Source organism: Platalea leucorodia, assembly GCF_965183815.1.
Source record: "Platalea leucorodia genome assembly, chromosome: 1".
Classification (NCBI taxonomy): domain Eukaryota; kingdom Metazoa; phylum Chordata; class Aves; order Pelecaniformes; family Threskiornithidae; genus Platalea; species Platalea leucorodia.
In genome coordinates, this window is record NC_138823.1 from 122,973,836 (window position 1) to 122,994,226 (window position 20,391).

At 42.9% G+C, this 20,391-nt stretch overlaps 1 protein-coding gene across 1 annotated transcript in view; it reads right to left on the reverse strand.

Annotated features, from left to right (window-relative positions):
- CMTM8 (CKLF like MARVEL transmembrane domain containing 8) overlaps positions 1–19,894 on the reverse strand; it is a 36,466-nt gene extending 16,572 nt beyond the window's left edge. Inside the window, exon 1 of the mRNA XM_082312689.1 lies at positions 19,573–19,894. Within this exon, the coding sequence (XP_082168815.1) occupies positions 19,573–19,752 (180 nt within the window). The 5' untranslated portion in view covers positions 19,753–19,894. The remainder of the gene's footprint in view (positions 1–19,572) is intronic.
- Between the last annotated feature and the right edge of the window lie 497 nt (positions 19,895–20,391).

The window sequence follows — 20,391 nt, forward strand, 5'->3', positions numbered from 1 at the left end:
ACTGTGCACTACGCATGTATTATCTTATACACCCTTGCTAACACAGGGCTAGCCATCATTTTAGATACATACCCATAGCAGAAGGCACAGCCTCATCTTCGCCCATAGCATTTTATTATCTGATGAAAGTACCTTTATGCACAACACAGCGCCATGGGTCCGTCCCAGGTCAGTCAGGAGAAAGACCTGCAACCAGCCTCAGAGCTGCTGCAGCTGACCGGGAACGCGCTGGTTACTGCTATCAGCGGCTCCATCGGGGCCACAGTTTAATGTAAAAATAAAGAGGGGTGGTGCAAAACGCCACCAAAGACAAACAGCCTGTCCTAAAAAGCACTTACCTCTCTGGAAGGGCACCCGGTGAAACAGTTGGAAGGCAATGAGTTCCACAGCGCTTAATCTCTAAACGTGACCCCAACACAAGGAGACCGTCTGGCCTCTTATCTAGCAATCACGAGGGATGCGAATAAAAGGAACGCTGCTGCTCCCTTTTCCTTCCACTTCAGCAAGGCCTGGCTGCGGCAGGGATTACTCCCACCACCTGGCATCTCCCAAACAGAAACACCTTGCTGTTGTGCAGCAATGCTGTTGATTTCACATTCACTGTCTCCACAGTTTCCTGACAGAGTTGGGAGAAGTGGTACTGCTACAGGCAACACCACAGTATCACGGAGCTGCGAATTACTCCCTGGAATTCCTGCTACGCTTTTCTCTTCAGCAGCAGAGAAAGGAAAATGTGAAGTAATAGCATATTAGATCCAAACACAAAATAATCTGCCTTTTCAGTTACTTTCTGAGGAAATTTTAACTTAATGCTGCTTTCAAGTATGAATTTTAAAGCAGACAATTACAGAGCAAAATAGTCCCACGGAGACACACATGGCACAGGATACATATTTCTTTGTTTCCTAGCAGTTGCTTTTGTGCAGCTTCTAGAGGTAGGGTTTTGGGGGAAAAACTTGAAGATTCGGTACAAACACCATCAGTTTTAAAAATAGCACATAAATTCCATACTCTGATCATTTTTCCCTTTTTAAAATCCTGGCTATAAATCATCAATATAGGTGAAACTACAAGGTTAACTGTTTTTGTATTTAACATTCAAATATTAATGCATTTTGGAGCTCTGAGTAAAAGTTGTAGCTGATTTCTCTGAGAAGTAACATTCACAAGTTGGTCCTTTAAACAGTCCTGTCCTTGTACAGGCAGTACAGAAGCAAAAATACATCCTATATGACCCACATGAGACGCAGTAGTAATTCATTGGGTTGATTTGTAGTAAGTCCTATGATCAAACTCATACAATGCTGTATGATTTCACTGATTTCAATTTTAAAAAGATCTTCATACTATAAAATTGCAGGCGGATTTGAGAGCTCATATTAGTAGGGAACATCAGCTACTTGGTGGAAGGATTTAAAAGGGCTCGCAGTGCTTCTTTGCTTCAATATAAATTTAAAAAAAAAAAAGGAAAGGAAAACCGTACTGGCAGGCTTTTTGAATTCTTATTTTGACATCTGAAGCTGAGATTTGGACAAAGGAAGAAATTTCCTCTCCTCGCATTTAACAAGAACTTCTATGGATGATGAATTTCATCTCTCTTGTCAAGACAGAAAGGGTTTCAGGAGTGCAGCTGCAGTTTAATTGCGGGATAGGGTCTGCCCCCTCCCAGTTTTTGGTTTAGGGTTTTTGAGGGGCATTTCTTGGGTGGGGCAGATGACGAGCTTAAGATACTACCTTTTGCTCATGCAAACGTAGTGACTGGTTCACAAATATATGGGCTGCAGGCTTTCAAGTCGAGTAGTAGAGACATATTTCTGGAGGTAAAGACCATGGTATAACCCTTGTGCTCTGAATACGATTTCTCCTTTATAAAGCACATGTACAAACTGTGAGTGTGCAGATTTAACCTGCTGCGTACACTGAACACATAGTTGTCTTTGATACTTTTGGAAGTGCATTGTAAGGAAATTATTCTCCTTGCACAGAAAAATTAGAAAAAAAGACTATTAGCTTCAGTAATCTCTAACTCAATAATCTCTTTCTACTTTTTCTTTTATTATTTAAACTGGAAAAGCTCAGAAGTGGATTCTGAGCTAAAAAGATACAGGGTCATATGTGTCTGTGTCTTCCCCAATGTGGCTATTTATTATTATCACTACAACTACCGTTGTTTCTTAATGGAACATGATGGTAGGAAGAGTTTGTTCTTTTGTTCTAATAAATTCAGGAAAAGAGGTTTGAGTTACCTATGTGTTCTTCTACCTTGATCTTGCCTCTTCTATCTACACACAAACTCTTCCTCTGAAAGAAGTTTAATAGCACTCTATTTTCCTTTCTCCCATCTTCCCTGAAAGGACAAAGTTCCTGAGGGTAGAAGAACACCAGTTTCTCAATAAATGGCAATGATTTGTGCAAGTTACTTTTAACATCTCGTGCATGTGTACATGCAAAACACACACACCCAGAAAGAAAGTAATTCTGCCATCATTTGTATGTTAATAAGGTGAACTATTTTTAAAAGAGAATTCCTAACAATGGTTACTTATGAATTATGACGGATTATTTATGTAGTCCACTTTGTTTAAATGTTGTCTACGTTCTTCAAGAGAACAATGCTGTATACAGCTGCTTTATTAATAATGTCACAGGCTCTTTGTTGCTATTTTTACATCTCCATCTTCCTGTTAGGCCATGTAAATAGAGATGCCTATAATTAGCGGACGCACAGCATTGTTTCACAAATCTTAGCTGTTACATTAAAACAGAAAGCTTATTACTTCTTTAGGAATAACTTGTATTTTGCCCTATAGTTAGGATACACAGTCATAAAGCCAGATACGATGCAATGGAAAAATCAAAGACAGTTTCTGCTAAGAAAGGCTACTGCTGCATTCTACATCCATTTAAACATGAGGAAAACATTAACTGCTCATTCAAAAAACTTTTTTTTTTTTAAATTTTTAGAATGAAAGTATCTTTTCATTTCCAGCTGACCACCACAGAAATTGCTGCTGTACAATACAAAATTTTTGCTCACTGCGAGACAAAATCCTCTGGTCACCAAAAGTTGTAACAGTTCCCCTTGCCTGACAAACAGAAGACATGAGAAAATAAGTCTGCATCCAGATCTGTTGTTGTCCGCCTATTTAGAAACTTATTGTACCTCTTGACTATTTCTGTATGGAGTTCCAGATATAAAGGTCCAATCCCAGGAGCCATTATTTGTGTTTTTAGGTAAAGATGAAGGATTTTACAAAGACTGATCCACATGTTGTAGAAGTACCTCATTGAAAAAATCTTTTTCCTTCTCTGGAAAAATTGTTTTCTTTCCTGAATACATTTTGCATTAACAACACAGAAGAACAGCATGCCTATAAAAATTTAACACTTGTTATGTTTTTCTGTGTTCACAGACTTACAGTCAGAAAGGACCATTTTGACCAAGTGTGCAATGCTATAAAGATTTCAAGCTACAACATGCTTTTTGGAAAGAGATGACATCTTGGCATAGACATTGCAATGATAAGATTCATCTTGTCTCTAAACAAGCTGCCATAATGCCTATTACTCTCATTGTTGAAAAACCTCATCCTCACTTCTCATCTGAATTTGTCTGAAGCCAGTTTCCAGGCATGTCCTTTTCTGAAATCTCCATCTGTCACCGATATATCAAAGATAACTTTCTACTAAGAGCCATATTTAAAATTGTTGACAAGACACAACTGAACATGAGAGAATCACAAATATCAACATTGCTTCTGACAGTAAGCTATGCTTCCCCCCACCCCCTTTTCTTCCTTCTCTTTTTTCTTTTCACAGTAGTAGTAGAAACAGTTTACTTTGAAGGAATCAGGATCAGGGCAATTAAGAATTAAGTTTTCAATAGAGACCTATTTAAGAGTTGTTACCACTGTCCCACAATTAATGTTTGCAGAGAAGTTTAGGGTACAAAGGCAACTTTAAGATGAAGAATTATATGCAAGTGAAAACATTAATGCCAAAGAAAGAAAATTAATTGGACAAACATTTAAAAAGACACTGCGGATCAGTCATGCTTTTAGAGAAGTCTTTGCTACCGTGCTCCGCAACTTTATTTTTAAGGTTCTGAAGAAAAAAGTCCACAGGTCTGAAGTACTTCCCACAGCCTGTCTGCTCTCCATAATAAATACTCAAGTGGTCCATGCAGCATAAGAGAACAAAGTAAAAAGCTCCGTGGGATACCTGACACTCAAAATTCAAACTACCAAAGTCATAAATTAAGTATATATGCCTGTGTGTCAGGCAGGGTATAATGTTCTCCAACCGCTTCAATGGGCCTTGTGTAAACAAAGAACAGAACAACTGGCTACAACTGTTGGCTTTCTAGTGCAAGGAAAAGAAAGTCTCCAATCAAGAAAAAATATTTCACGGCCTGAAGACATTGGCTTGCGCAGATTTAAATAAGTAAGCAGAAATGATTTCATGTCCCTCAGATGTCTGCTCTGCTTTTCTGCCAGAGGGTGCTGCCCTGCAAGGGTGACTGCATACAAAGCTGCTCCTGAATTACCACACTCTACTGCCCAGTGTAGCCGAGGTAAACAAACCACTGGTTTGGGTTATCATCATACCCTGAACTGTGAACTGCAGTGAACAGCAAGGCATGGAGACCTTTTCAGCTGTCTGTGTTTAAGAACTACCAGCTTGAAATCAGAACTTCTGTATTTGCCTCCTGTAATACATAAACACAGAAAAGTCAAGAAACAAGGAGGAACAAGTCCTCCTTAGCTGCTGCTCTCACTGCATGCACTTACGCTTCACTCTCCCCACAATACAGCTAATAGATTTTGGGTTTTCAAGCATACTCAATTCCATTTCTCTCTCTAAATCTGATTTTCCAATACAGTTCACAGATGTCAGAACTGTTGCAAACTACAGGGATTACTATGGATTAGTGGATCTCCCATGCCTGAAAGAGAAGTGTTAAGAGCAATTACACTCCATAGTGCAAAGGTATTCCCCACACATTCTCCTTCCAGCTCTTCTGCAGGCGTAGCATTTTCCTCTGAGAGATGAGCATGTTGTTAGCCTGAAAACTAGTACAACCCCCAAACATATCATAGAAGCACAGAATAGTTTGGGTTGGAAGGGACCTTTAAAGGTCATCTAGTCCAACCCCCCCTGCAATGAGCAGGGACATCTTCAACTAGATCAGGTTGCTCAGAGCCCCATCCAACCTGACCTTGAGTGTTTCCAGGGATGGGGCATCTACCACCTCTCTGGGCAACCTGTCCCAGTGTTTCACCATCCTCATTGTAAAAAATTTCTTCTTTATATCTAGTCTAAATCTACTCTCTTTTGGTTTAAAACCATTACCCCTTGTCCTATCACAACAGGCCCCTTATCTAGCAAAGTGTGCCCACAGTCCTAGCACAGGCTAGAATTTTGTCCTAAAATTCAGGCAGATCTCCTCAGCACGAGATCAAAATATTGGTCTAAAATATAAGCACTGCTTGCTCTCCACCCCCTCCAACCTCTCCCCATCCCCTGCATTACAAGAAGCTGAGTCAGCAGATCAGGACACGGGCTCTGTCTCAGGGCATGGTCTCATGCATAGGCATAGACTAAACTGTGAAACAAGAGGACAAGGCTACTACACCATCAACCACTGGCAGATGAGCAAGGCGGATAACTAGAGGGCAGTCACCTTGTCAGCCTTCAGCACCAAATTTGCAACTGCTTACCAGCCAACCGCTTCCGCAGCGCTCGGGTCACAGTCCGTCATGGTTTAAGGTGACGGGAACTGTGACTGGGTCAGCTGCTGGTTCAGTGGAGGTGGCCACGACCTGACCCGGCAGGCCGCTGGCAGCACCAATATCCAAAAATGCAGCAACCGACTTTGTCAAAGTCTATCTGCATCTGACCTGCAATTCATTAGCAGCAAGTGATGTAGCACACACGCCAAAATTATAAGGAGGAGAGCTCTAGGTAAGGTAACAAAAGCCAAGGAGCTGAGGGGTTACAGGCTGAGGCTACGCTCTGCTCTGGCAGCAGGCTCTCTTCCCACCCAAGTGGTTCTTCTGAAAAACCCAAGCCTTTTCCTGTACTTCTGTTTATATTACACCGTCCCCAATATACACAACCAACTAAATTATATTTACTTAACTAACTTCCACACCTTTTCCCTTTCTCTTTCCTCAGATTTGGAGCACAGCTTTCTTCTGCCCAGTATTTTCTTCCCTAGAATGACAATAGGGCAGATACAATAAAGAGGTGTTACCAGTCTTTGTTCAAATACTCTTTGTTCAGTATTTCAGCTATTTACCTCCTGCTTAGAAGTTCCTGTTTTCCCACTGAGGGGGGAAGGGAAGGCCGTCTATGGCGGCTTTTTGTTTAAAAAGTCTGTGTGCAGTCAGAGATACTGAGCACATTTTCCCTCCAAAGCATGATATTACTACTTTCAAATCAAAGAGGGAAAAATAAAATCGAAGAGGGAAAATTCCTTAGAGAACTCAAAAAATCTGACTACAAAAGTAGAATTTTGCAGGTACCCCTTTCTTCCAGCTACCAACTATTCCTATACCAAAATGCTCAAATCCATACACATTGAAAACTCAGCTTGCTGTCATGAACTGTGCACAAACACAGAGGCACGTAATGTAACCTCCTACCGCCGACAATATTACAGGTCTTAGCAAGTAAAACCAAGAAAGCAGAAAGGAATTAGGCCACTGAAAGACATCACTAGCTGGAAGCTTTGCTAGTTCACACAAAGGGAAAAGGAAGAACACAGCGTGCATAGCGATTTGCCTTTGATACAGAAGGCATATGTCGTTTAATAATCCAGTGATAAGGCAGGAAAGCCATGGGACGCACTCATTTGTTGGACTGAATAAACATGTTTAGATCGACATTTGTGATGAGCTGTTTTGACATCTAGGATTTAATAGTATCATGAGGTTACGATGATGTGGATGTAACAAAACTACTAATGCTTCATCACGAAATAAGATATCTGCTTGTACTGTGGGACACATGACTATCGGGAGCTTTAAAGAAATATGTAAATTAGACATCTGGGTTATAAAAGGACACGTCTGAGGAATGGATCTGCACAGCCTCCGCTTTTTATCATCTATCAGCTGCTCTGTTCAAGCCAAAGAAACAGCGCATATGAAACAGAATAACAAGTAGGTTAACTGTGCCTTTAATTTTCCCCAGAGTCAGTTTTAGCACCGTAGGTCAACACAAAAAAAGGTAAAAAGTGTTAATTAGGCTCCTCCTAATCTCAGTCTAATTTGACAGCAAGTACTCCACACAGGGGTATTGGAGAGGAAAGGTCTTAAGGGAGGTGATCTCTTTTATTAGACTAATCCATGGAGTTGGCAAATGAAACAAATGGGGAAAGCTTCTGGGCATACACTTTTCTTCAGCACTGAACGGAAGGAACAACAGAGCCACCCCTTTAGCAAATACTAACAAGTGGATAGGAAATGACTATCGGAAAGGAGCTGCTGATCTTTAAGAGCCTGACAAACAATATAAGCGCTGATTAGCCTGTATAGCCTTTGCGGTAGGTAAGCTTTCATGTTATTTTTATTTCATGTGCGGATATGTCAGCATGACTGAAGTTAATGGGAAATTTGCAACAGGTTTTAATAGCATCAAAAACCGATTCATTATAACCTTCTCTTCATAACAATACTGTTTGTGTACATTAGATCTTAGTCTGATTTTGTTCCCATCAACTCATCTGGACTATCTGCACCTCTTCTCAGGGTCATCTTCTTGTTTGTGTACATTGTCTATGTAATCTTACAGAAACAGCAACCACCATAAGTCAAAATTATGTGTTCTTTTAAAATACACTTCTCCACCCTTTTTTCTTTACACCAAGGCCTAAACTGAAGAGGCATTTTGAAATAAAGCCCAGTTTTTAAAGTGAAAAATTACTTCAGACATAGGTTGGTTTGGGGGTTTTCTGAGGTTGTTTTTTCCACTGTTCAGCTTAACAAGAAAGTGAAAATTAGATGTAACCAAGCTTAGAGAATTCCATTTAATTTATTGCTGTGTACTCTCTTTAATTTTAACTTGACTTGGTAAAACACCTCCTAAGAGACCCCATCTCACCTTTAACACATTATCTTGACTTGCTTACTTCAGGCAAACATTTCTGAGATAGTCCTCTGTTACTGCACAAAGAGAATGTCGAGTTCTTTGTAGAAGTGTCTGGTCATGTTTTGTGATTGCCAAAGTCTAGAAAGAAATCCCAAGTTGGAACAAAATGTTTGGAAACCTTATTCTCATGGCTAAGATTCCTACCCTTTTTGCTGAGAAGATAAACAGGGAAAATTCTTTAAATATACCAAATGGAACAATGAAGATGTAATTAATAACATAAAAAGTTGTCTATTGTTATTCCACTCTTGGTAAATCTCATCATTCAATTATAGTCTATAGGCCTGTGTAATATGTTCAAAACTGGTTTTATACATCTTCAGATGGAGGTCATAATTCAAACAGAAAACACACCACAAGAGAACCCATCTCTTCAAGTAGGTCATTACTTTCCTCTTGCACACTGCCTTTTAAAGTCAAGTCTCATTAATGCAAGAATCTACTCAAAACAGTAAAATAAGGATTGTGGTTTTCAGAAACTAAATATAGTGGTTTCTCAATGACAACTATCTTTCTGTCCAGTAGGAATTTTATATGGCATCCAGACTCTGACATTAGCACAATTCCTGTGCATTTGGAGAACAGAACACCAATACTGTATTCATTTGTACTGTGCTATATCTTAGTAATATCAAAGGGAAGGAGAAATATTTTCATCTTGGAGGTCAACCAGCAATCCACAGTAGTAAATAACTGTTGTAACTGTATTGCACAGTCCAATGAACATGGCTTATGCACCCAGTGAGGCTTTGAAATATAAATCAGAAATCCCAACAGGGATCCTGCTTTTCCATGTATCCTGAATTTCTCATATTGAAGAACTTTTCAGCCTTTTTCCAAAATCCTTCATTGAGGTCATCACAAGATAGTGGCAGGTCTGACAAAAACCAAGTCCGTCCAACCTGCTCTAGGCCTACGGCTTAGCCAAAAGCATTTGTTTAAATAAAAGAAAGCACCTGCCACAACGCAAGAACCAAAACATGTCACAATATTCACCAACAACCTCCTAAATCACTGTATCACTATAAGTATTTCTAATTCTTCTAAAATACTACAGCATTTTTCATAGTTTTGTCCACCTACAGCTGTATGAAACCATTAAAGATGGATGTCTCATACTGAGCGCAGCCTGTTCTTTCAGTTGCTTCACACCTTCTCACAAGACCCCATTTTGCCAAATTCTTATTCTTCTATGTTGATTATCTGTGTCAAGCCTGAAGAAGAGCAGTCTGGATGAAGATCGTGCAAAACAGGCCTTCAGCAAGTTGCCCCGAGCTGCTGGGCAAGGAAGGCTTGAAGGAGCGAAGGGACAAAAAAACCCCTGCAACTAAAAGAGTTGGAAAGATAGGACTTGCGACAAAGAGGCAGGAGAGTGTACAAGAGAGAGACAGGCGCAAACATATGTTGAAATACTTTCCGTTAAGTATACAACAATGCTGGAAACAAAGTTCTTCACACATCTTAATTCTACCATTAGTTAAGTATACATTGTGGTACAGTCTGTAATTACATGACCACATACCTTCCCCGTCCCCACACCACCACCTGCCTGCAGCAACCAAAGGGAGAGCCTCCTTCAGAACTAGTGCCTTTACTATTTCGCTTTCTCCTTGTTTACTTGTTTACTGTGGCCTGCAGACTTGTTCCCAGCGTGCAACTCAGCGCTTTGTATCCACATGGGCTCCTTAAAAATACTTTGTTATCTGAATTATCTCACAGGTCATCAGTAAACTATTGAACACATCTCTGTGAGACAAAGAAGTATGGTATCCCAATTTTACAGACAGTGCACTAAAATTAAGGTCAAAAGTACTTCTTGCCAAATTTCACTGGAAAACTTTTTTCCCCGCAGCACTTAACATGACACTGCATTTAGCTGCTTCAGAACATAGCTCCTATTGACTTCAGCTACAACTGCCAATAATCATTTCTTTTGCATCTCAGACCCAAAGTCGGGGATCCAGAAAACAAGGAGAAAAGCCAGCACACTGAAATGCCAGGCTTACTTGCCTTATCTAGCACCCCATAGGAACACTAGTGCAAGCAGAAGATAAGAATCAGATTTTCCAAGGAAGCAATTAGCCGGGGGACCATCCTTTCTCTTTGAACAACCCCTTTCCTTACTCGTGACATGCCTTCCTTCAATGCTGTATGCACAATATCCCAGTAACTCCCAGAAAAACTCTCCTGTGCAATGCCAGTGACAGAAGTTTCTTGACAAAAATAACGCGACCACGCAGGTTTTGACTGCACTCCAGTGTCTGCACGCAATCCAATACCAAACCAACACTGCCAGGGTGAACATCAATTCTGGTGCTTCTTAATTTCCAAGGCCTTCAGCTATAATAATGTTTTTTTAATGGTTTTGTATGCGCCTATACACATGCAAGCTCTTGAAACAGCATATGATGTTACTGGCAGCCAGATACATCGTGGTTTAGAAATTAAACTAAAACCAAAACAGTGCAGATACTGTCATTTTTGGGCGGATTTTCCCCCTCTAAGGACTGAACAAGAGCACCACCTTCCCCAGCACATATCACAGTTGTGCTCCGAGCCTGTTGAGGACAATTGTGCATTTGTTTATGCTTTCCAATCTACAGCAGTAGTAGCAGGCATCCAACCAGGATTCGCCCTCCCCTCACCCGATCCTTCTCAGAGTCTACCCTACCATGGCTGTCTCCAGTTGGAGACAACCAAGGCTGATTTTATCAGTTGAAGTGTCATTTTAAAGACACATTGCAGCGCTTTTCCTTTTGTTGGAGGCTTTTTTGCCTGTTCCCCTGTCCCCCAGTGCGTAATTACTGCCTGCAACACTCTCTGTGCCCCCGTTTTTAAATTTCTCCTATGGTTCCTCATACTCCTCTCAAAACTGCCACGTTCAGCTACTACCCACGGCAGGAGCTGCAGCCTTGCGAACAGCACTACTGTTGAATGAAGAGAACAGATGCTAAAATACCTATTAAAGGGACTCTTTCATGTAATCACTATACACACATACAAAGGAAAAAAAAAAAGGGGGTGGACCCTGTTAGTGGCTGTACAGCTTCCAGGCTAAATAAATGGAGTCCGTGTGAAACAGTGTCACCTTTAATGTATTTAAATCCAGGCCTGGACATAGCAGTCACATTTAAAGCTGATGATACAAACGACTCTTGTTTTCAGGCATGAAGCAGAGGTTCTTGACAGGTTTCCTTTCAAGTTGTGCACATCACACCATCAGCTAAACACAAGCCGTAACTACTCGACTATGATCAGAGAAGCTGCTTTCCCCACATAGCCTCTTCCCAGTCCTACCTAGCATTTTGCAATACATTTATTCTTTGTAACTAGATGATATATCCAAAGACTAACAACACCTTGCTGATTATTACCATGCTTACTTAGTTACTCAGTTCTACAAAATCTGATTTTAGCGCATCTCATATTGGACCAGAAACATTGTGGCTGCCCAGAATAAACTGCTGGGACAGCATCCCTCTAATGATACCAATTTGTTGAAATTGTTTTTGTTTTGCCTTGAAGATTTTTGTCTCTGCAAACTTGTGGTTGCATCAGTGTCACCCGCACACCCATACCTTGCAAAAACGAACAGTGTAAACACTCAATATTGTGCTCTAACTTGGCAAAAATGCAGCCATGCCCAGGACTGATCCAAGTCTGTGTAGTGAAGTGATCTGGCAAAGCCTGGATCCAGTATTAATGAATGTGGAACCAAGACCCCAGCCTCTTTCAGTTCACTATCATAAGCTTAACACCAAGCCTTCCTGGGACCAGACCCAGCTCCCACTGAAAGCAGTGACTTGATTCTTTCCTTACTCAGTCCCTCCTTCACTGGAGTTTTACCAGTCTTGTACCTCAGCCACTCCTTTCAGAGGCAGGTGAATCAGTGCCAGCAGCTTCCACAGGAACTGGCTCAGGCCACAGGAACAGAACTACCTTGCCAAAGGTCTGATGGATGCTAACATCTATTTGCTATTTGACCCTAGAAAAAGAGGGCTTGGTCACACTTTCTACTGCTTTTCTGGAGTTGAAACAGGAACAAGTGCAGAAACATCACACTGTTACAATATGTACTTTATCCAAAAGAAAAACAAAGCTAAAAAAATACATACATACACACACATATATAAATAAATAAAAGCAGGACCATTAGAAACTGACTACATGGCACTATTATTCCCAGGAGAGAACAGGAAAAAACAGCAGGCTGAATGAGAAGGCACTCACCAAACAAGGGCAGCACATCATAATTGCCGCTACGCTTCCCATTCAGAAGGGCTCAGAGTCCCTGAGGGAATTTTTCTGTGGTTTTGAGAATTCAATTTTTAAGAAGAATCCTTGAGCCACTGCTGCTCTAACCCTGCCGGTTACTGCTACGCAGTTGGTGCAGGACATAGGACAGAGCAGACACATCCGCAGGCTCCCCAGGTATGCAGGAGCACTCCCAGCATCCTAAAGCAGGGAGTGAAAGGCATTTGCTCTTGCTGTAGAAGCAGCACTTTGTTAATGGTTAAGACTAAGAGTCAGAAATTTGGGGGCCGTATATGATTTTGCAAGTCTTGTGTGAGTTATAGTCAATTAACCTTTTTGTCTTTGTCCTTTTCCTGCTTGCATTCCTACTACACTGCCAGCAAATATACCTCTTCTTCATACCTGGCATGGAAAATGTTTTTTTTTTTTTTAGATAGGCATACACTACTTTAAGATCCTCTAATTTGAGGTCTTAACAGTGTGTAATAAATCATTCCAAGGAGAAGGCAGGAATCCCAATGCAGAAAGAGGAAAAAAAGAATATAACATGAGAGGAGGGGAAAAAACAAAAACAAACAACAAAACCAAACCAAAGAGAAAAGGGACACAGACCTAAGTCCAGGATTTGTATTTATTTTAGGACAAAACGTAGCATCAAGTGTCTCCATCATTTGCTGTATCTGACAACACCACTGCCTTCACAAGCAACTCAGTTCCCATAGTACAATTACCCAGGGATGTGGGACTTCTGGGTGAAGGGCAGGGGTGAGGAATGTCTTCCATATGATTTTTCCCGGACCAGCTGGCATAGCTGGAAAAAGGCAGTTTTCAGGGATGCAGTCCCAATCTCTTTCCAACTACACCATCAACCTTTCTCCTCAGACCATGATGGTTTTAGCCTTAGCACTAATCCTTATGAGTCACACACCCAGCCACAGCATCATACTAAAGCTAAGCACCTACGAAGCTGTACTTATTCCATTAGGAATAATGGGAGGACTGCACATTTCACGAACATACAGACATAGGCTACTGAAGGCCAAAAAAATTATTTAAAATTAGCTTCGGGTTATATAAGAATTTTTTTCTCAGGTACAAAAGAAGGTAATTGTTTTCTAGAGTTTGGGAGGGGTGAGGAAGAAGGAATTACATTATATTCACTATCCACCCAAGAACAAAGTTGATGTTTAAGTATGTCTTTAAAGCATTCTTCTCATGAAGAGATAATGACATTTCATACATGTTCTACCTTAACCTTGAGGTATTGAGAATATTTTGCATTTTTGACCTTTTGTAAAATATCTGCTTTCAGTTTGAGAGGCATTTTCACCCTCTTACCACGTCAGTCCTAATACTGTTTCTGTCTGCACTTGGAACATGTTCCAGACAACACTTTGCAAACCTTCTGTTTTCTTGTGTCCCCCAAACAGCTCTCTTTTCCCAAGGAAACGCCCTGATCTTGTCCAGGAAACCAAAGACCTTTAAAGAAGCAGAACTTTAAACAACAATATGATCCTAGAGGAAGATGGAAATCATATAGATGTGTGCATCCACTACACTAAGGATAGTTACACTAAGGGTTAGCAATGGAACAACAGCACCTAAAAAAGGGAGAACAGAAACCTGACTTCAGTGAGAGTTTTGTCTGATCAAGAGCAAAAGAAAGCTTGGACTTTATATTGTGTATTTTCTTACTCATGCACAGGAAGATGAAGCTACTGGATGAAGTGCCTGACTAGTACAGGACACTTCTTTTCACTCAGTAATTCAAAGTGAACTGTTTTAAGACCATGCTTACATACACCTCCTCTAGGCAAAGCACTTGTTCAACACATTAGAAGGTGCCTCAGTGTTGTCAACTACATGTAAGCAGACATGCTACGACTGGAGTAAAAACTGCATTATAAGAAGAAAAAAAAAAAAATAGCAAAAATCTCCCAAGTTCCTGATAGAAGAGAAAGACTTGCTGCTACTCAGGAGAGGAAAGGGGCTTTATGAAACTCCCTCTGTGTTTCTGAGGTCTGTCCAAGAACTGGGGGTGGAGGAGGAGCACGGGATCTATACACAACACTCTTACCTGCAGTCAGAGAGGGCATAAGACTACAAGAAAAAGGTCAATGCAAGGAGAGCTTTAAAAAATTAAGCATAATTTTTGTCTTTTAGCTTTTCAACAGTAGGTGGTCCCACTGTATTACTTCTCTTTTTCTTAACATTGCTATGATTTTATTGCTAACTTAATTCAAAACCTGAATATCTGTAGAAGATTTTGATGCATCTCTTAGGGAAAAAAATGAAGGAAAGCCTATTGAACAAACATTTGGACATGTCCAGTTGTTCTGGTTTTGGTAACCTCAATATCTTAAATCTGACATAACTTTCAATGTCTATTTAATATTTTGAAGCTCACCACTCTACTAGAATAAACAAATTCAACAAGATTTCTTTTCTCAATTAAGCCTTCAAAGGTCTTACGTTTGAAGAATAATGAAATAGTGATCAAAATTATTTTTATTGTCCAGAAATGTAATTTCAAACCATAATTTTATGCGGTGCCAATGATGTAAATAACCTCCTATCAGGCTTCTATTTCAAGTATGTGTCTTATTCTGAGCATTTCACTCTGAGAATAAGCTGCATAGAATAGCATGAAGAAATGCAACTGTAATTATAATTTACTAAAATTTACACCATCGCAAGCCTTCACTTGCAGCAGCAGCATAACAACCTTCCAAACCTTTCCAAGCTATGTAGTATGTGTTTTTATTAAGGACAAACAGCCATTACAAGTCTTAAAATTAGTAGGGCAAGTTTTATTAGAGACTGTATCTAGCAACATACTGGTGTGAAGCAACACTCTGAAAGAATCAATGTCATTCTGCTAGAAAGTAAATATTTTTATAACTACATCCATAGCAACCACAAAACTCTCCACTTCTGCAAAGTGATCCATAACGCTTGACTTTAGAAGCTGATTTAAAGCTCTGAGAAGGTGTCACTAGCCATCATTTATCTTGGCCATAAAATTCCAAAGAAGACAAAACATAGTCTTTCTGGGCCATCATTGTACAGAAAAGAAACACTCAAAAGACATCTCTGGAAATTGTTATACTTGCTTCTTTTGAAAATATAAATCCTCCTTGGGGCGGGGGGGGGGGGTTACACTATAGAAGTAAGTATCAATTATCTTCTATGGGATATATTTTTACTGCAGTGTCAACTCAGTTGATGAACATCTGAGTTAAAGACTATGTAACACCATTTATGTCTTACATATTACTTTCTGCCAACAGCTCTCAGTGTGCCTTACAAAGATTTGTATCTGTATTCCATGAACAGAGAAGTCATTCAGAGAAGTTAGAGAGATGCAGATAAATTCATTGTCAGTAGTCACTGGCCAACTAAGGCCAGTGAATCCAAGTCTCCTGAGTCAGAAGCCCCTGCCCTGTTCAGCAAGCATCATTACTTTTGTATATAAATAATTTAGATAAAGTGCCACACACCTAAGCTGTGTTTTATGCCAGTTCCCAAAGGCCTCTCAGAAATCCAGTGGCATTTTCTATTCTGCTCTTTGCACTGAAACAAACTGACCCCAGTTCTTTCCCAGTAAGGGGCAGGCAACCTGGCACGCTCTCTCGTCATGGAGGCAGAGGTAGAAGGCAATGGAAATCTGTCAGCACCAGGTAATTCAGCCTACACTTCAGGCTGTGGTTCTGTGTTCATTCATACTAGATGTGTGCAGTGCTAGACCACACAGCATTACAAAATTAATCTGAACCAGGTTTGGGTACATGACTCCATTACTGCTGAATATGCACAGTCAATCTCATCCCAGATTTATGCTGGCTTTAAAGCAGCTACATAAAGGCCAGATAATACCTGATCCATCATAAAACCTGTCTTTATAAAGCTAACTCATTTTGAACAAATTGGAAACAGCAGACTGAGTTAATAGCAGACCAGTGTTTTGCAGCATTGCAAAGAATCTCTTAGTGGGAATCGTTAAGCTGAATTTACTGTGCCATTAAACCACAGCCTCAGTGCAGAAGTAGGCTGGTTACCAGTGCATGTGGAAATCCACGCGGCAGTTAATTCATCTTCACAGTATCCAAATTCGGGAGGTAAGAGCAAAACCTGATCAAGATCCCTCACTTAAAGGACTGAAAGATTTAATTGATGTGGTGACTTTGTGCTCTTCCATTCTCTTTGGTTGAATAATAACACAGATTTGCCCTTTGCCTATAACAGAGAAGAGAGCTCCGGTCTCAGAGCCAGGAGTCACAGACGGCACTCTGCACTCCTCTTGGTGCATGCACGTCTACTGACCGACAGCAGCGATAACCAAATATTTACGCAGCCCCACCGTGCAAACTCTCAGAACATTTAGCGCTGTTGTTTAACACCCCTAGCTTAGCTTTAACATAGCATCCTAATGAACACAGGGTCTGGCAGATCAGTAGCTGCAGTGATAACAGATACTACTAAAAACACTCTTCTTCCCTGTCCATCTCACAGGTGTCTCCAGAGCAGGGGCAGCAGAAGCAAAGTATGCTCTTGCCACAGCTGCTGCACTTCAGAGCTTGATGCTTTGAAAATGATCTATCAGGCTGCAAACGCCTGAGACTGAAATACAGACACACATGAGTTTGTCCCGTTTACAGGTTTGCAAATCCTTAGCAGGATTGTGCTGTGGGCAGGGGGATCAGTACCAAGGGTCAGAAAGACCCTGAAGAGCCAATCTGTGCAGGCAAGCCACAACTTTTATATATATAGGATGATCAGAACAAGCAGGAACTGACTGATTTAGGGTACACAACTCCATTACTGCAGAATATGCAGAGCCAATTTTGAAATACAGATCTTGTGTAAAGCTAGTCATGCTCTCTTAAAGCACATTTTCCCTCAGAAAAAAAAGGACATACAGAACTGGTGGAAAAGGTTTGACCAAAACCAATGCCAAACATATACACACACACACACACACACACATATATACAAACTCACTTATTTGACTTTAATAACTGGTTTTATTTCAGTTAATTCCATATCAAGGTATTCACTAATACGTTTTTCTTTTCCTTTAATTTCACAGAAGAACAGCTACTCTACCTGCTTTAAAATAAGTGGGGTTAAGAACCAGAAGTATTTCCTCAAAGGCAGTATCTAGCAATACTCTGCTTCTGTAGGACCTGCCTTATTGCCTTCAACTTCCTATTAAAACTGTCCTCCATTCTCTCAAATACATCATCACAAACCAGCGTAAGTTCATCTGCATTAGAGACTTCTGTCAGCTCCTTTGAGCTGGCCAGGAACCGCACATCTTCACACTGTTGATCAATAAAAATACATACATGGAAGGCGGTAGTGCAGACACAACTCTACACTAGCCTACAAAGTCAGGTAGCATTGAGTGTCTTTCTGAAGCTGGTAAACGTGTTCTCAAGTACTTATGAAACTTGAGGCGAAGCTGGCTTTAAATGTCAATATTAATGAACTCAAGCATCTCAAAATGGTGGCTGAAGAATCATTTTATAATTATTCCAGGAGTCAGGAATGGCTGACTGGAAGCAAAGTCCCCCTAAAAACCATCATCACTGTTTAGAAAGGTAAGCTACACCAATATCATCACCTGTCAACACAAACTAGAAAGCACACTTCCAACAAAGAGTAAGCAAGAGCCTGACCATGCCCTGTGGCCGTGTAGCTCAATATAAGTGCAGCTGATGCAGTATTTGCAGTCAGGCTGAATATACGACATTCCAGCAGGGCTCGGGAAAAGCCATGGGCACCTCTCTAACAATCTACAGTGGGATCACTCTTCAGATAAAGAGCAATAAAGGTTCATAATTGTGTTGTAATTAGTAACTGAAGAGGAGTGGAAAAGCAAGCAGCTTTTCTTTCAAAAACTAAGACTCCTTTATTCACAGATCTACAACTTTGACAGGGAAGCATCCCCTGTATTTAACAACTGAAATAAGCCTGCAACCACCTACCTACTAAAGATCGCCAGAACTCCCAACCATGCCGGCATGCAAGGCACCAGCCGGTAGCAGGCTCGGACTTCACACCCTCACCACTACTTGCCCGCGCAGCAGCTGGCATCTCAGTGCGCATCCTCTCTCCGACGGCACTGCTCCTGCCAGAGGTCCCACACCGCACGTCAGCCTGAAGCTTTGCTTGGTTATTTTAACTTTGAAGTCAGCAAAACCAACAGTCATTCCACTGCTCTTGTGAAGCACAATGTTTTCAAGCCTTGAAAACGAATCCGGTCAGATATGTTAATCCTTCCAGCATCATCAAAGCAAAAACATCGCACAGGAAACTCAAAAAATTAGCTGGGGCAACCAGCTCTTTAAGTTCCTTAACTACCAATAGCGTAGATGAGCAGACTTGAAAGAAACGCGTTATTTTTAAGCGGAGATGCCGAGTGTCCACTGCTTAACCCAGGGAGAGCAGGCAGGACCGCCGAGGGATCCCGGCGTTGCTCCGCTGCCTACGACTAGGACAAGTGACTGAACCCCGTGCTGCCCGGGGTCGTTTACACCTTACAAAGCACCTGCAAAAAAACAAAATCGCTACCAAAAACCAAAAGGTGCTAGTTCCTATCCCACTGTGCACAGGTGTATCTAATCACGAAGAGCCTAAGGAAATGTTTTTTATTGACTTACAAAACGAAGATAAGTCGCCTAATGAACTCTCACGTCACTGTTACCTGTGCGCGATGAAGCACGAAGCACATACAACCAACGCAGTTAAAGAAAAGCCTCCAAAAGTCAGTTCCCGACCTGCCAAAACTCCTTTTTTCCGCCTCGAGAGGCGACGATACCGCAAACTCCGCGGGAGGCTAGGGCGGCTGCCTGTGGCCCCTACTACTTTTGCAGCTGTCCGTAGCCTGGAGGCGGGAGCGCTGTGCCCCCCCGGTAAAGCCGCCCCCGTTTCCAAGCCGTCCCTTCCCTCCGCTTCCCCCGCCGGCACGGACCCACCGAAGCCGCCTCGGGTGATGAAACCGAGGGGAAAGAGCCCAACCTCCAAACGGCGGCGGGAGCTCTCCACGGCGGGGACCCCAACACCGGCCCAGCGCCCGGTGCCGGGCCGGCGCTCCCCCGCCCCTCCGCGCGCCCCCCGGCCCGGCTCCTCCCTGGCCGCCGCCTGCCCGGGGTCACTCACGATCTCGGTCACCATGAGGAGCCCGGGCAGGGTCCGCAGGAACTCCCTGTCGTAGGCGAGGGTGCTGGAGCTGGCCGACAGGTTGGCGGTGAAGGAGCTGCTGGTGGTGGTGACCGTGTGGGAGCGAGGGCGCGGCGGCTGCTCCTGAGGCGGCGGCGGCGGCGGCACCGGCGGCTCCATCGTTGGTCGGCGCCGCGGGGCTGCCCCGCGCCTCCCGGCCAGCCCCGAGCCCGGCGGCGGGGCGGAGGCAGGGGCGGCGGCCGCCTGACGGGCGGCGGGAAAGGCGCCGCCGCGCACCGCTTTGTGCGGCCCCGGCGCCGCGGGCAGCCCCTCGCCTCGGCGCGGGGGGGAGGGTGCTCGGCGCCCGGCCCCGGGCAGAGAGGCGGGTCCGGCGGGGGGCCGCCCGCCCAGGAGGCCGCCCAGCCCTCCCGTGCCTGCCCCCGCGGCGGGAGCGGGGCCGCCCGCCTGACGGGGCGGCCGGCAGCCCACTGAGGGTGGGCGCCGGGAACGGGCCGCCGAGGCCGCTGTGGGGGACCCCGGCCCGGGGTTGGTGGTGCGGGGGATCCCCAGCGCTAGGGAAGGGCCCTCTGAGGGGGCAACGCGGGGCCCCTCTGAAACCATCCCCTGACCTCCCGGCCTTCTGTACACACAGAGGCCTTGGGACCACCTCCGCTTGCGGCGCGGCCGAGGAGCCAAGCCCAGCCAGCCGTTCTCTGGGAAAACACCCCGCGGGAAACCATCCCATGGCCTCATGGGCGAGCACGTTTTTGGGGCTCCAACCCCAGCCGTCTGCCATTGTTTTCCATCTAGACTGTCACT